Source organism: Lytechinus variegatus, chromosome 9, assembly GCF_018143015.1.
Source record: "Lytechinus variegatus isolate NC3 chromosome 9, Lvar_3.0, whole genome shotgun sequence".
NCBI classification, from domain to species: domain Eukaryota; kingdom Metazoa; phylum Echinodermata; class Echinoidea; order Temnopleuroida; family Toxopneustidae; genus Lytechinus; species Lytechinus variegatus.
In genome coordinates, this window is record NC_054748.1 from 9,188,668 (window position 1) to 9,206,322 (window position 17,655).

The 17,655-nt window shown below is 38.5% G+C and overlaps 1 protein-coding gene across 1 annotated transcript in view; it reads left to right on the top strand.

The window, feature by feature from the left end:
- The window catches only part of LOC121421014, a 42,836-nt gene extending 25,626 nt beyond the window's left edge, over positions 1-17,210 (top strand). Inside the window, exons 5-8 of the mRNA XM_041615598.1 lie at positions 12,957-13,073; positions 14,252-14,374; positions 15,422-15,671; positions 16,459-17,210. Of these exons, the coding sequence (XP_041471532.1) occupies positions 12,957-13,073; positions 14,252-14,374; positions 15,422-15,671; positions 16,459-16,924 (956 nt within the window). The 3' untranslated portion in view covers positions 16,925-17,210. The remainder of the gene's footprint in view (positions 1-12,956; positions 13,074-14,251; positions 14,375-15,421; positions 15,672-16,458) is intronic.
- The last annotated feature ends 445 nt before the right edge of the window (positions 17,211-17,655 follow it).

The window sequence follows — 17,655 nt, forward strand, 5'->3', positions numbered from 1 at the left end:
CTCAAAAAGGGCAATACGATTTCTTCCCAGGCTAAGCATGAAAATTTAAGGGATTCTATAGAAGTTTAAGGGTGTGTTTATGCAGCCTCCATTGCGGAGACAGAATCAGCTTTTTCAAACAACGTTTCAGATTTTGTTTTCAGATCGCCAATCATAAACGTTCTGGGAGTGCTGTATATTCTGTTTTTCAGATGCAAAATTGCGATTTGCAGCTGGCTTTGCATCGTAATATTCGTTGAGCAGAAAAGCGAGGTCAAATTGGGCATGCCATTTTTGTCTCACCTGCATTGCAGAGTGACACTATACATGTAGGTGCCGCTTTTCCGCCGGCGGCGGCGGCGTCGTCAACATTGAAATCTTAACCAAGGTTAAGTTTTGAAATGTCATAACTTAGAAAGTATATATGGACCTAGTTCATGAAACTTGGACATAAGGGTAATCAAGTATTACTGAACATCCTGCTTGAGTTACGGGTCACATGATCGAGGTAAAACTTCATAGGGTCAACAAACTTTAGCCATGTTGGGTTTTTTTGAGGAATTGTCATAACTCTAAAAGTTTATGGATCTAGTTCATGAAACTTGGGACATAAGAGCAGCATGTATTCCTGAATATCCTGTGCGCATTTCAGGAGCATGGCCAAGATCAAAAATAATTTAAAGGTTAATGACCTTTGGCCATGATGGGAGTATGTGTTGAATTGGCATCATACCTAAGGAAGTTTATGGATCTAGATCATGAAACATTGATAAGGGTAATAAAGTGTGAATTGTTTTGCACATTTTTCGGTCACCCGATCACGGTCAATTGTCATTTTGGGTCAATGGACAATATTTTATCATCATATTAGTGTTTTCTTCTGTGAATAATATTCATTGGGCTCTCTTTAAAGGCAGCACTGCTGCCATATCAAATTGCGTAATGCAGGCGAGACTGCCAGAGGCGTTCCACTTGTTTTGAATTTTTATTCCTCGAGTGTTGTTATGGTCGGTTATTGATTAAACTTCGAACAATGTCCGATCTATAAGTAATTGCATGGAGCTACATGACATCGCCATAGAATTTCAACCATGGTAAGGAAATGATATGACAAAATAAAGAATATTAAAATAATTAAAAAAAACATTTATTTCTTCATACTACTGGGGCTTCTGGCTCAGCGATGTCTCCTCACCATATACATGTATCTCATGTTCCGGGTTTTTGTGTAAATACCTCAACATACATTGTGATTACAAATAAGATGAGTAGTTTAACTTGATAATCGCAGTACATGCAAAATAATATTGGTCATGATTAGAACCAAATTCCGCGGAGGTAAGTTCCTGTTAGAACCATCCTACTGTATTTTCCCGCGGATTTTCATCTCACCAGAAGCATATACCAAATGAAATGACATATATCATTTAAACATTTTTACTATTGTTGTTCTGTGAACCCCAGAAACCTGGGGGGGGGCACTCAGTTTATATTGCATGGTGGGTATGTGCCGTGGAGGGGACCCCTTACATGACGAAAAACTTCCATTTGAGAACACTATACCCCAGTTCCCCTTCTCATCGATTCTCTTCTCCAGCCGTAACTGCCTCAAGAAAGCAATTTAAGTATCAAAACACCTGTTTCTTGATGTTGGTCCGAAGATAAACAACAGCCCGGCATATACAGTCACAGCAGGGGGCCACACACGATGGGATGCATGCGCAGCGCAGAGTGCGGTCCCTGTAAGCATGCCGTCATTTTTATCCGCTTACTTTCCTTATTCCGAGGTCGATTTTCTTCGTTCGAAATTGAAAATGGACTAACATTGGTTTACTGAATACAATATGCCTTTGAAAATGTGATTAAATATGGAATACAATAATTTCATTCCGAAGGTCCTACTACAGGCAGAGAAGTCTTACGTAACAGCGCAGCTGTTGTTTATCTTTTCGTCCTTTGCTCAATGCTCATATACTGGCCTGTGGGGGTGAAATTGAGACAGCGGGGATTACCCCTGGATTACTTGGCCAAGCGCGGTTGATAAGGGCTTGGAAATGAGTTTTAGGAGATCCAAATGGAAAATGGGGTACAACACCGCAGTTCGGATTGCGAACTGCGGTATTGTTCAAAGGGAAGTTTGACATAATGACACTCAAATTTCTGTTCCAAGGCATAGCATTTTTTATCTTATTGAGAAAAAGAACAAAGAATGCTGCTCCAAAGCATAGCATTTTCTTCTTATTAAGAGAAAAGAAAGAACTTAGCTCCAAATCTTCGCATATTTTTGTTACGCCATTCCGGCCATATTGATCTGCTACAATGAGCTGCAATATTGGTGAAAAGCGGTCGCAGAGCGCTGCCCGACCATCGCCTCTGCGCGAGCACACCAAGTGCCCGTGCCGCCGGGCTAGCTGCTTGCACATACATGCATGCGCATGCCCATTCAATAGGGATGTATACGCACTCACACGCAGGCCACCTGTTCCAAGGACCCCCGTTTTCACAATTATTTGTGTATAGTTCCGAAGCCCGTTCCGAGGACCCTCCTTTTTGTCTCACCCACCAGAGGTGAAGGCGAGACTTAGGGATCCAAATGTTGTCCGTCTGTTGTCCGTTCTTCACAAACCTTATGACACATAACGCCGCAACCGTGAGTCACTTTTCAACCAAACTGGATGGTAGATGGACTTGGGGGACCTGCATGTTATGCTGCAGTCGGAGGTCACATGATACGGTCAAAGGTCATTTTCAGGTCAGTGTTAAAGTTTGCATGCAAGACTCTGATGACATGTACATGTAAATCACTTTTCAACCAAACTTTGATGGTAAATATACTTAGGGGACCTGCATGTTATTATTTTGGGAGGTCACATGGTATGGTCAAAGTTCATTTTGAGGTAAATATTAAAATTTACATGCAATACTTTCTCTCCCAGTCATTTCACTAGGAACTTTCGATACAATTCTGTTGCGTGCTCTCACAAATCACAATATTTCTGGTTATTTTCATTAATAGGTGAGACACAAAATTGCTTTATGCCTTGTTACAATAAGCCTACTCCAAAGCCCCTGTTTTTTGTCTCACCCATGGCACATACCTACCACTTTTTTGGTCGAGTACCCCCCCCCTCCCCCCTCTCGGGCCAGAAACACTGATTCTGGTCAGACGACGTTTCAAATGACATAAAGTAAGCATGGATGCAACTACGTTTCGGACTAATCACGTATGAAAACGCTGATTCTGGCCTGAAAAGTGGAAGCATAAACTCGCCCTGAGAGAAGAGAGATGTTACATTCTTGTGGAAAATTTGATGACTGTGGTATGAACAATAAAACTAATGGCAATAAGAAAGATCTCACCACATTGAATGTCTTTAACTCTACAAACTAAATGCAAACCTAGAAAAAGTGTAAAGGGAAAAGAGAGTTTGACTTTACTCAGTGCTATTTGGCAGTCAAACTGATGTTTCATCAATTTTCGTCTCAACACGCATAGCAGAACAAAAACATAGTTGAAGGTCTGGCAGAAGACACGGAAGCAGCGAGGACGTTTCAAACCAAGGTTTAATGTTTAAACATTAATAACTATAAGACCAACATGTACATGTATATCATGAAACTTGGACATGAGGTTATTTAAGAATAAGTTGTGATCCTGTGACACGAGTTTCAGGTCACAGAACTACCACCTCCCCCCCCAAAAAAAAATATATATATATATATTTATATATGATCCTGATTCTATACATGCGGATCCAGCCTTCGCCAATAGGGGGGGCCCAGAATTTTTTTTCTGCCATATTTTCCCCGATCGGCCACTCGAATATGATATCTGCCGGGATTTTTGGTTTCTTTAAAGGGGTAGTCCTATTAGTCACTTCTTTGCTTTATTCTTATGAATAAACATAAATATATGATACCGTAATCATTATTTATATAATGCGAGCGCGAAGCGCGGGCTATTTTTTTTAGGGAATCTTATGTACTTTTTTCTAAAAGTTATGAACATTCTGGGCAATCCTGAAAAAAAGATTAGTATGCAAGTGAATAATTATTACGAACGTGAAGGGCGAGGAAATGAACTGATGGAAAAGGTACTGTTAAGGACTTGCTTGCAGTTAGCCATGAAGATCTTACATATTTTAAAAAATCAAATAATACGAGCGCGAAGCGCGAGCTGAAATTTTTTGACATGTTTACCTAAGGAATGGAAATTCTAAGCACTTTTGTAACTTAACATAATAGGTATATAACTAAACGATTGGTGCGAGCGCGAAGCGTGAGCAAAAAATTTCGTGATTTAGACCTACTGAACGAGACACTCTATTCAAGTTTTGTAAATCATGAAAAGGATGAGGAAGTGGGGATCTTCCTTACATTAATAATGCGAGCGCAGAGCGCGAGCGGAAAATTTTTATATATGTTTTGAGCTGATCGAAAACGTATTTGTTATGGACTGCTTGAACTTAGCCATGAAGACGCTACATTTTATTTCAACATTCAAATATTGCGAGCGCGAAGCGCGAGCTGAAAATTTTTGACATTTCTACCTGAATAATGGAAATTTTAAGCACTTTTTGTAATCGTGGAAAGGATAAGACAAAAATTGAATATTATTGATGCGAGCGCGAAGCGCGAGCGGAAAAATTCTGGACACTCTATTCATGTCTTGTAAATCATGAAAAGGTTAAGCTATTGGAAATTTTCACACATTAATAATGCGAGCACAAAGCGCGAGCAGACAATTTTTTTATATTGTTATCTGAAACTGGATAATTATTTGAATGGAGAACAAGCTGCGTATCTGAATAAACGTTTGTGTTTGAGATATCGACCTAGAATTTGGGTACTCTAAATACCTTTTTTACCATGAAAGTCAATAAAGCAAGCGCAAAGCGCGAGCTAAAAATATATGATATTCAGATCTGAAAAGGGGTCACTTTAAGCTCTGTATTGCAAGCACTTTGTGGAAAAATTGTGAGGTGAAAAAGGATAACAGTTAAAACAGAGCTGATATTTTCAATTATTGTTACTTTGAGTTTTGACATATATTCTATAAGGACATTATGTCATCATAAGAAAATGATGACTATCTTCCTATTTCTCTTCCTAAGCGTGAGAGCGCAAAATCTATTAATATTATGGCCTGAAAACTGGACATTTAAAGCACTTTTGTAATTATGAATAAGATGCATGAGTTTATCAATGCATCTATCAATGCGAGCGCAAATCGCGAGCAGAAATTTATGATTAATTGTCATCAAATGGTGATTTTAAGTAGTTTGTTTTAGAATTAATATTGAGATATACATAACTCACTAATCAAAATGCAAGCGTGCAGCGCTAGCTGATACGTTTTGACAATCTGACCTAAATAGGGATATTTTGAGAACTTCATGGAATACAGGAAAATAATATATAGGTAACTGACAAATCAAATTTTGTGAGCGCGCAGCGCAAGCAGAAATTGGTAATATTGAGACCATATTACACTTTAAAAAAATCAATTTGTAAATAAAACAAAAAAATGAAAGTTCAATTTCCCAGCTGAAATATATTTTGTTTATTGACTTCAGAATTTGATATTTTAAGGTCCATATTGAGCAAGATATCACCTAAAAGGCAATGCGAGCGCAAAGCGCGAGCGAAAATTTTATATCCCGACATGAAAGATTAAAAAAAAATAATTTCCAAGTCTTCCCCTTATCTTATTTTATTCACTCATCTTCCTCCTCTTATGCTTGCCTTCCTTCTTTTCTCCTCTCTTTTCCTTTTTTCTTTTTTCCTTTTCCCCTTTTTTTCTTTTTTTTGCTCCGCCAATAGGGGGGGCCCAGGCCCCTCGGGCCCCCCCTGGATCCGCCTATGATACATGTAGTTAATCGGGCAGAAATGAACAAAAATTATATTATCACTAGGGTAAATCTGGTGCAAGCAGTGGGGGATGATAGCAATATATTCAAAATATTTTGGGGATACCCCCACAAGGGCTACATGTACTAGGGTATATAACCGTGTACATAATATCACCAGGTGTATTAGATAAATTATTCCTGCTCGCAGCGCTGTTATTGAATAAATTACCCTACTTGCATCCAGCATGGTGTGGAGGTCCTGCTGAACACTTACTTTGGCTTGACCTTAACTCTCCAGACACAGAAATCTCAACTGATCTTAGCACTAGGGCACTAGCTGACTCTTGGTCATCGGGGGTATATATTTTGGGGTATTGCGGGCGCACTGTGCGTAATGTTTACTCACGCATGGATGTGAGTGCAGGGCTATTAATCGTCTATATCGCCGGTTAAGCCCAGGCAACATTTTTAAAAAATCCTTTATGCAACAGGTCAAATAAGAATGAAACAAAGGGATCATGTTGATGGGGATTAAGGGTGCTTCATAAAATGATTATAGGCCAAACTTTCAAAAGCTTTGTGGAAATAGTGCAAAGATGCAAATTTAAAGAAAAATATTGCAGAAAGGAAAGACTTTGAATAATTTTAAAGATTATATATCGGGAGATGATGCAACATTCATATTTGAATTCATTACTCTGTAATGGAATTAACATGACTTAAAGCTCTATAAACGGATGAAATTGTAAAGTGTGTGGGAAATACTGCTGTCCTAACATGCCTTTCGTGTTTCATTAACGGAATTGATTTGGTCAATGTCATCAGTATAGCTCATTGTACACTTACATATATACTTGAAGTGTTATGGAAGTAGTATCCGTAGACTCGTGCCGGGGGGTGGGTCAAATGTATTGCTGTACACATGCGTGACCAAATTATTTTCACACACCCCCTAAAGGAGTCTTTCTCTGCGTGCAAATTGCAAAATAATCCCCTGAACAAGTTCTCACCAGAATATGACCCCTAAACACATTTGTTGCATGGGGCTCATGATGCAGGGGATATTTTTTAGTATACAAAATTAGGCCAATTTCAGCAATTTAACCGCTTTTGAAGATGAATCCACTCATTAAGAGTAGTGTTAATCATAATTTGATGATTATTAAATACCATTTCTGTCTTGGAAAGTGGGAGGGGGGTGATTGTATGCCATCCATCTTTCAAAAGTGGGGGATGTATTCCCCACCCCACCCCCCCCCCTCCCAGACTTACGCCCATGTATAGGCCTATAATTTTACTACATGGCCCCGTCTTACAATGAATTACGATTGATCCGATCAACCTCAACTGTATATGGAAATGAATGAATGTCAGAATTTTTCTACAGGAACTTTGCACAATGTCCATTGTGGAGCATTGTGGCCGAGTGGATTAGTCTCCAGACTTTGAAACAGCATTACGTCGAATCCCCGTTTGGAGAAAGACCGCAGTTCAGACTGCAAACTGCTGTATTAGACCCCAAATCGTATTTGAGATCATGGGGCGGTTTCATAAAGCTGTTCGTAAGTTAAGAGCGACTTTAAAAACGACTGGTGATCATCGCCAATGGTGTGTACCATTTACCGCAAGACAGGATCACCAGTCGCTCTTAACTTACGAACAGCTTTATGAAACACCCACCTGATCAACCCCGCTTGGCCAGGTAATCCCCGCTGTCTCCACAGGCCAGATTATGAGCATTGGGCCAGGGACGAAATGATAAACAACAGCTGTGCTATTACGTAAGACTTCTCTGCCTGTAGTAGGACCTTCGGAATGAAATTATTGTATTCGATATTTAATCACGTTTTCAAAGGCATATTGTATTCAGAAATTCAATGTTAGTCCATTTTCAATTTTGAACGAAGAAAATCGACCTCGAAATAAGGAAAGTAAGTGAATAAAAAATGGCGGCATGCTTTGCCGGGGACCGCGCTCGGGCTATTATGTTATCTTTGGACCGAGGTCAAGAAACAGGTGTTTTGATACTTACTTGGGGCAGTAATTGATTGAGAAAAACCATGGAGTAGGTCCATGGAAAATCTGGGGTATAGTGTTCCCAAACGGAGGTTTTCGTCATGGAGGGTCGTGGGTTCGAGTCCCAGTCATGGTATAATTTCCTTCGGCAAGAAATTTATCCACATTGTGCTGCACTCAACCCAGGTAAGGTGAATGGGTACCTGGCAGGAATTTATTCCTTGAAATGTGTGTAGGCTCTAATCTTAGTAATTACGGCTGCCAAGCTACAGCTGGGGTACTAATATCCAAGTCCTTTGGAAGTGCATAGAGACATTATTCATAATTGTGATATGCACTATGCAAGAACTGTGTATTATTATTATTAACAAAGAGAAGGACGCTAAATTTTCAACAAAACAATGAGTGTAAGAATATTCAGCATATCTAGAAAATAATTTGAATAATATAGTTGTGGTTGATCAGATATATCAGGTATATATCTCATACATCAGTCATGCCAAATGAACTTATTAATGGCATTAAAAGAAGAAGGAAAAAATGGAGTTTGAAAGATTATGAGGTCTTCCTACCTGTGGTGTCACCTAAATTGCAGCAGTTTCCTACTGTAGCTTCTGTTCGTGTCATGCATGAAACAATATTAATAACCTGCACCGGTACTGTAGGTACTGGCACCTGAACAGCTCTTATCCATACATGTACATCAACAAACAAGAGGAAGAACAATAGCATTTTTTGATTCATGATGCGTGTGCGAATTAGATGTGTTTTCTGTCAAAAACACAGTCAGGCTTTCAGATTTTGTTTGTCCCAAGACTTGTTTAGCTTGCAAATATTTGTACAGTACCGGTACTTGTATCGCTTAATTGCTTTATTATCCTCCGAATGATCGTGCAATGTGCAATGATCATTGCAATGATCATTGCACATGCGTAGTTAATCGTTTGTAAAGGTCACGGTCAAGTGCATACCCTTCACTCGAGTTATGCATTTCACAATGCATTGTGTACTGAATTAAAAAGGGTCTCATTCAGGAATTGAATGTGCTCATCTTTGTGTGAAGACCCACTTTATCAAGTTTCAATTAGCTCTCTCGACAGACTAATTCACCATTCAAGGATAAAGTTGATCTCATATTGCTCACTTTAAGCTTTTCTATATGTGTATACTGAAATCTAATTGGTCTGTAATTATAACAAAAGTTTGTGGTTTTAAAATGTTTGAGACCTTGGGCATTAAAAATCTTTATTTTGTGATTTTATGAACCTTTTTAGTATTGAATACCTGAAATTTTGTGAGATACACATTCATTGTGGAGCGTTGTGGCCCAGTGGATTAGTCTTCGGACTTTGAAACAGAGGGTCGTGGGTTTGAATCCCAGCCATTGCGTAGTTTACTTCAGCAAGAAACTGATCCACAGTGTGCTGCACTCAACCCAGGTGAGGTTAATGGGTACCGGTAGGAAGTAATTCCTAAAAAAGCTGTGTGCGCTATGAACGCCTAACTTAGCCGGGTAATATATGAGCGCCTTGAGCACCTAACAAGGTGGATATGTGTGCAATATAAATACCCTATATTATTATTATTATAAGAATTTACTACTTGGATAGGCTTAATTTTAAGTATTGACCACCTTCAAGGGCAACCTGAAAACATAACCTGTTTAAGAGTGCTTTTTGATAGACATTAATTTGTTCAGACATATTTAAATAGTTTTTTTCTCACCTGCGAAGCAAAGTGAGACTATAGGCGCAGCTTTTCCGACGGCGGCGATGCCGTCATTGTCCATGACGGCATCGCTGCTGGGACAGAGGTCTCCGAAATCTTAACCTGAGGTTAAGTTTTTGAAATGTCATCATAACTTAGAAAATATATGGACCTAGTTCATGAAACTTGGACATAAGGTTAATCAAGTATCACTGAACATCCTACATGAGTTTCACATCACATGACCAAGGTCAAAGGTCATTTAGGGTCAATGAACTTTGGCCGAATTGGGGATATCTGTTGAATTCCCATCATAACTTTGAAAGTTTATGGATCTGATTCATTAAACTTGGACATTAGAGTAATCAAGTATCACTGAACATCCTGTGCGCGTTTCAGGTCACATGACCAAGGTCAAAGGTCAATGAACTTTGGCCGAATTGGGTGTATCTGTTGAATTACCATCATAACTTTGAAAGTTTATGGATCTGATTCATGAAACTTGTACATAAGAGTAATCAAGTATCACTGAACATCCTGTTCGAGTTTCAGGTAACATGATCAAGGTCAAAGGTCATGAAAGGTCAATGAACTTTGGCCATGTTGGGTTTTTTGTCTCACCTGCATAGCAGAGTGAGACTATAGGCGCCGCTTTTCCGACGGCGGCGGCGTCAACATCAAATCTTAACCTCAGGTTAAGTTTTTGAAATGACATCATAACTTAGAAAGTATATGGACCTAGTTAATGAAACTTGGCCATAAGGTTAATCAAGTATTACTGAACATCCTGCATGAGTTTTATGTCACATGACCAAGGTCAAAGGTCATTTAGGGTCAATGAACTTAGACCATGTTGGAGGAATCATCAAAATCTTAACCTGAGGTTAAGTTTTTGAAATGACATCATAACTTAGAAAGTATATGGACCTAGTTCATGAAACTTAGACATAAGGTTAATCAAGTATCACTGAACATCCTGCATGAGTTTTATGTCACATGACCAAGGTCAAAGGTCATTTAGGGTCAATGAACTTTGGCCGAATTGGGGGTATCTGTTGAATTACCATCATAACTTTGAAAGTTTATGGATCTGATTCATGAAACTTGGACATTAGAGTAATCAAGTATCACTGAACATCCTGTGCGCATTTCAGGTTACATGACCAAGGTCAAAGGTCAATGAACTTTGGCCGAATTGGGTGTATCTGTTGAATTACCATCATAACTTTGAAAGTTTATGGATCTGATTCATGAAACTTGGACATAAGAGTAATCAAGTATCACTGAACATCCTGTTCGAGTTTCAGGTCACATGACCAAGGTCAAAGGTCAATCAACTTTGGCCGAATGGGGTGTATCTGTTGAATTACCATCATAACTTTGAAAGTTTATGGATCTGATTCATGAAACTTGGACATAAGAGTAATCAAGTATCACTGAACATCCTGTTCGAGTTTCAGGTCACATGACCAAGGTCAAAGGTCAATGAACTTTGGCCGAATGGGGTGTATCTGTTGAATTACCATCATAACTTTGAAAGTTTATGGATCTGATTCATGAAACTTGGACATAAGAGTAATCAAGTATCACTGAACATCCTGTGCGAGTTTCAGGTCACATGATCAAGGTCAAAGGTCATGTAAGGTCAATGAACTTTGGCCGAATTGGGGATATCTGTTGAATTCCCATCATAACTTTGAAAGTTTATTGGTCTAGTTCATAAAAAGTGGACATAATAGTAACCATGTATCACTGAACATCTTGTGCGAGTTAGAGTAGTTTTCAAAGTCAGCACTGCTGCTATATTGAACTGCGTGATGCAGATGAGACGGCCAGAGGCATTCCACTTGTTGTTGTTCTGCTCTTAAGCGCCTTGAGCATCTAATCAAGATGGAAAGTGTGCTATCCAGTCAGCCAGCAAGCCCCTGAGTTAATGAGCAAATGGGCAAGATTTATCCAAGACCTCTAGTGGCTGAATTCATGTCCCTGCAAAATCTCGTGAATTGTGAGACTTTTTTTCTCAAAGAATTTAACCACTTTCTCCTTGAGTAAAATTGATTATTTTTGTACCATGGGGAAGAGTAAATGTTACTTTTATATATACTGGTTATTTCTTTGGAATAAAATATTTTGATAAATAAGTTAATTTTTCACCTGAAAAGATGCATCAAACAGAATTTTCTTCCCCTGTTTTTACTTGCAAATAGTGCAACATTTTGTGTTTTAGGCACCAACATTATACCATCAGAAAGCTCAAACTCTATACTTTCTTACAATGTCACTCTTGATATGTGGCATCTTTTAGATGGGTCAGGAGCCAGCCTTTTCCATCAAGATGCAAGATGAGATTTCTAAATTTCTGAGTAACATAAAATCCAGAGTTCTGATTGGCTGAATAATGTTTTCGCAACAACAGGCGCGGGTAATTTGAAGAGATTACCACATGGTGATTGTGACCTTGCAGAGGCCCAGTGTGGGGAACATTGGAATTTGCGTGGATATGTGGTCTCTATGACCAATCAGAGCGCAGTATTCTTGTTTTTGAGCTGCTAAATATACTTGGCCTATGAAAAGCTGGCTGCTGACCCATATAAAATACACCTTCTTATAAAAAATATATCGTATTAAAGCTTAGATCTTCAGCTTTATCATGATCTAAAAATCATTTGTGCTCAAACAGAAATTAAGTGTGAAAATAACAACTCTTTTTGCATGAATAAAATTATTTTGTATTATGTTTTGTATCAGAAGATTTTCCTATATTACAACATTCTATTAAAAGTCCAAACACATGACCTAAAAGAACGAATCTCCTTCTTTACAAAGATACCAAAAACATCAAATTTGGTCAATATTTAGAGCAGCAATGGCCGAATAAAAAGAGGTGTTTTGGTTCGCACCAAGCTCATTAACAATGCAAAAACCCTCTTAGTCATGAATATCACTTGGATAAAAGAAGCCACTTTTTCAAGTCTTGCCGACTGACTGTATTCAAATCTCATGTATTTTTATTATTCTTAATTGATTTTTTGCAAGTAATTTCCTCCTTTTGAGGTCAAATACACCAGGGGGGGGGTCCCACATGTATTGGTGGTATGGGGGCTTGCTGTTTTGATTGCCCCCTTTTTTCATTTCATGAAGAAATATTCTCCAGATTCTACGCATGACCAAAGTTCTGTTCAGAAGATGCGCCTTGCCCTGTTCCAAAGATTCCTATAGTTACGAAACATTCTGGTTTCCGCAGACCTGCTAATTAAAAGTCCAAATCAGGCTTTCCCAAGGGTTCTCCTTTCAGTATTAAACGCTGTTATGAAAATGAAGACGTTCATCCCTGTACATTCACCTGTTCCCTTTTTTGGTGTCAAAATAACCTTTTTGAATAAAATGATCTTCTTATTACAGATGATGATGGTGGCCCTCCTAGTCAGAAAACTGCCCAGAGACCAGGGCGGACTAGGAAGGGGGAGTCGTATGACCCTGCCCCGCCCAAGACCAAGGCCAAATCAAGAAAAGAACAAGGTGAGTTCCTGTAATATATGATGGGTTTGGTGTCATTTCTGAAGGAATCCAAACTTTGATGGTAGATGGACTTGGGGGACCTGCATGTTATGCCTCAGTCGGAGGTCACATGGTAAGGTCAAAGGTCATTTTCATGTCAATGTTAAAGTTTACATGAGAGACTCTCTTATGACACCTAACTCCGCAACCGTAAGTCACTTTTCAACCAAAGTGGGACGGTGGATGGACTTGGGGGACCTGCATGTTAGGCTGCAGTCGGAGTTCACATGGTAAGGTCAAAGGTCATTTTCAGGTCAACGTTAAAGTTTACATGCAAGACTCTCTTATGACACCTAACTCCGCAACCGTAAGTCACTTTTCAACCAAACTTGGATGGTAGATGGACTTGGGGGACCTGCATGTTATGCTGCAGTCGGAGGTCACATGATAAGGTCAAAGGTCATTTTCACTTATGTGCAAGGCTCTTATGACAAGTGTTATTCCATCCCAGCCATTTCACAATGAAGATTTGATACAATTCTGTTGCGTGCCCTCGCAAATCACGATATTTCTGTTTATTTTCATAAGTGGGCGAGACACAAAATCGCTTTTGCCTTGTTAAGATCTTGTTTGTGTTTGAAAAGGCACATCCTAACATCAAGTCACCAAAAATGATTTTAGGATCTTTATTACGTTTGAGAAGGCACATCCTAAGCTTTGAAATGATATGTTACTTGTCAAACGTGATCAATCGTAACCCCCCAAAACACTTGATGGAATGCAGAAGAAAGTAAAGTGAGAGTTTCACAGAATGAGGAGAAAACAATGTTTGAAGTTCAGAGTTCACTCAAGCATGAGATGTGCTTACTGTGCAATCCTAATGAAACTTCCAGGCAGTCCGGAAAAATGTGTGTCAAGGAAAATCTTTTTATTTATTCAATATTATAGCTTTAAAATTTGACACTGTATAGAAGAAGAAGAAGTACTCTTTAAAATGAGTTAATTTTTATTGTTTTGAAGTTTGAAGCTCAAATTAAAATTTTTGCTATTAAAATTTTTGCTGTTTTCAGAGGACATTTCCTGGGGACTGCTTGTTGGTTTTGGTGTGGCTGGTCACATATGTTACTATTTCAAAGTGAAAATTATTGCCTATGTATTCCAGTTTGATAACTTAACCCATTTTTCATGATTTATTGTAGTCTTAGATTCAGCCTCATGGGACGAATCTGCTGACGAGAACCAGAAAGCACTGACCAGGATTCTGAGGGAGAGGGATGGACTTGAAGCAAACAATAACACCAATAACTCAGAACCAATTACAGGTGATTATGTAAAACTTGGTAAATTAAAGCTGCATGATTTTTCATTTTGGAGTGCGTTGTAATGATGATGATGATGATAATGATAATAATAATGATAATAGGCAATTATATAGTGCCATCTATCTAGAAATATTCTATTCCAAGGCGCACAAGAAAAGAAAGAATGAGAGAGAGTTTGGATGAGTGTCAAAGTGCCAATGACTAATATTGTTAGAGAAGATAAGACTTCAGTTTAGATTTGAAGGTCTCCAGTGATGGTATAATTTTTAAATTCAACGGCAAACGATTTCAGAGAGAAGGTGCTGAGGCAGAGAAAGCTTGCGCACCATATGCTACACTTGACTTGGGAGTCTTGAGAAGTTATTTGTGTGATGATCTTAGGCTATGAGCTGATGTATATTAAAGGCATGACAAGGTCCTGTTGATATTTTGGTGCCATACCATTTAACATTTTCCAAGTGAGAGGAAGTATTTAAATTCTATACACTTTGAGAATGGCAACCAATGTAACCTATGGAGAATTGGTGAAATGCATACTTTGACAAACTAGTTAAAACCCTGGAAGCTGTATCCTGAGCATTCTAAACCTGTAATAATTGAAGGGAAGAATAATGTGGGTCATTGCATTGCCCCAAATCTTGATGAATGTGTGTACATGATTACCCAAAACAAACAGAATATTACATGTATACATATAAAACAGCCAAATTGGTTTTTACATTTGTTCAGTTAAAACGTTTCTATGGAAATAGTACAGTTCTGTTTGATATTGAAATGTAGAGCCTTTGTTCACCATGCATACTTCATACTTGTTGTACTGTAGGAAGTTGCATCTACTTTCCTTCAATTATATACTTATTTGATATTCATATTATATGTTGGTATCACATATTATGATTCAAGAATTCAAGATTTTTGTTCAATGTTTATAATGTTTGTCTAATTTTCTTTAAAATTTCTGAAAACTACCTCACAGATATCTTTTTCCTTGCTTTGATCTTCCCTTTCGCCAAATTTTACAAAGATGATCTTCCTTTTTTTATTTAGATCCTAAAGCTGATCTTCAACCAGAAGATAACAGTCCAAAGAAGAAGAAAGGGTGGTCAATCAGTCTGAAGAGCAAATCAAAAGAGAAGAAAACAAAGAAGACAGAGGAGCCTCCACGGGAGATGCAGGTTGCTATGACGACCCCTCCGGTCCCAAGCCTCAAACACTCAGAGGTCGATGTTGTGTATAAGAAGGAGGAGGAAGATGTAGAGACAATTATTTCCTTGGATGAGGATGATAGAGAAACAAGGTAAGTGTTTGGTCATCAAGCCATAAAAGAGAATCATGTAATGATAACAAAAATGATAATGAAAATCAAAGATGTTTGTGATTTATAACTTTGTGCCATATAATTCACTCTAAATTATCCTAAAACACTGATGATGATGATGATGGTGATGGTGATGATGATGATATTGATGATGTTAATGATGGTGATGATGGTGATGATGTTGATGATGATGGTAATGATGATGATGATGGTAATGATGGTGATGATGATCATGAAGATGATGATGTTGATGGTGATGACGATGCTGATTATGATGCTGATTATGATGATGATGATGATGATGGTGATGATGTTGATGATGATGGGGAAGATGGTGATGATGATGATGATGATGGTAATGATGACGATGCTGATGATGTTAATGATGATGATGGTGGTGATGTTGATGATGATAATGATGATGATGATGATGATGGTGATCATGGTGATCATGGTGATGATGATGAAGATGATGTTAATAATGATGATGATGGGGAAGATGGTGATGATGATGGTGATGATGGTGATGATGATGGTGATGATGATCATGAAGATGATGATGGTGATGATAATGATGGTGATGATGGTGATGATGATGATGGTAATAATGCACCTAAAATAGATGATTTCACAAATCAAAGAATTTTGGCCCTTAATATACAGTTTATGAAACATTTACAACCGATAGTCTGAGAGGAAACCTACATTTACTGTCCTGTGTAGATTAACTCCAAATATTTTTCCACCCTTGATTTTGTCTCTCCAGATTTGTGTATATCTATCACCATGGCAACACGTCATACGCGGACACCAGACCTTCTCAGGAACCTGTTTACATGACGACCATCGCAGATAAATCAGAACTCATCTTTCGCCGGTGTGCCCGCGAGATCTTTGCAACACTACGCATCCTCGTCGACTTTGTCCTCATATTTCTTCTGGAAGGATTACGTTTCCTTGCATACAATATTATCAGTGCGCTATTAGTTGGTGTAACAACTGGATTCGGGGATTATTTCTTGAGGCCAGTGGCCACAGCTATCTTTAACGGACTCTGCCAGCCTTGCGCCATGTTTTGCTTTAACGTGGGCGTGGCCACAAGAACTTCAACTCGACCATTCGTGGATGTACTTCATAATTTTTTGTCTGTTATCGCCATGGTGATACGCGCTTTCCGGCTGGTAGAGGTCAATCAGAACAGACCTCAACAGACCGCTGCAGAAGATGTGTAGATGAACAGTATTCTAACATCACATCAAACACCAATCAGGGAAATTTCTACAACTTTTTTTTGCAATTCAGATGACTTCGTGTTAGGAAATTGCCACGTGGTCTTTGCCCTCTGTGTCTAGTTTCCATTTGGTCTCATCTCACACGACCAAATCCATAGAGTTCATCTTTACCAGTTTCATCTACATGTACGATCCACTAGGTCTAAAGGCTACCGCACACCTTACGATTTGTCTGCGACCCGATTACAGAATAAATGTAGTAGAATTTGATGCTAACATTGAGACCTGGAATATCTTACTGTGTAATGTTCTAAATCATCGTACAAATACCTATGTTCAATTCTGTGACTATGCTATCATCCTTCTTTAATAAAAGCGAATTCGATATCTAGTCGTAATGATGTCATAGCAGTCATACGATTAGCTACGATTTGAAACTGATTTGGCCTTTACTCCAAAATAAAGGCTTTCAATCTTTAAAAATGGTTATATTAGTATTCTTTCAATTAATTCAAACCTCAAATAAAATTATATGTTCCATTCACATTTTCAGAAAATTAGCAAAATGTGATTTGTTCGAAAATCGTATCGCAAACAGTCGTAAGGTGTGCGGTGGCCTTAACTGTTTATGAACCAAATTTTCATTTAACCAAGTGCAAATTAATAAGTAAGACAATGTGAAAATTATACTTTCTGTGTGAACGTCGGAGTAAATGACAGATCAAGCAAGT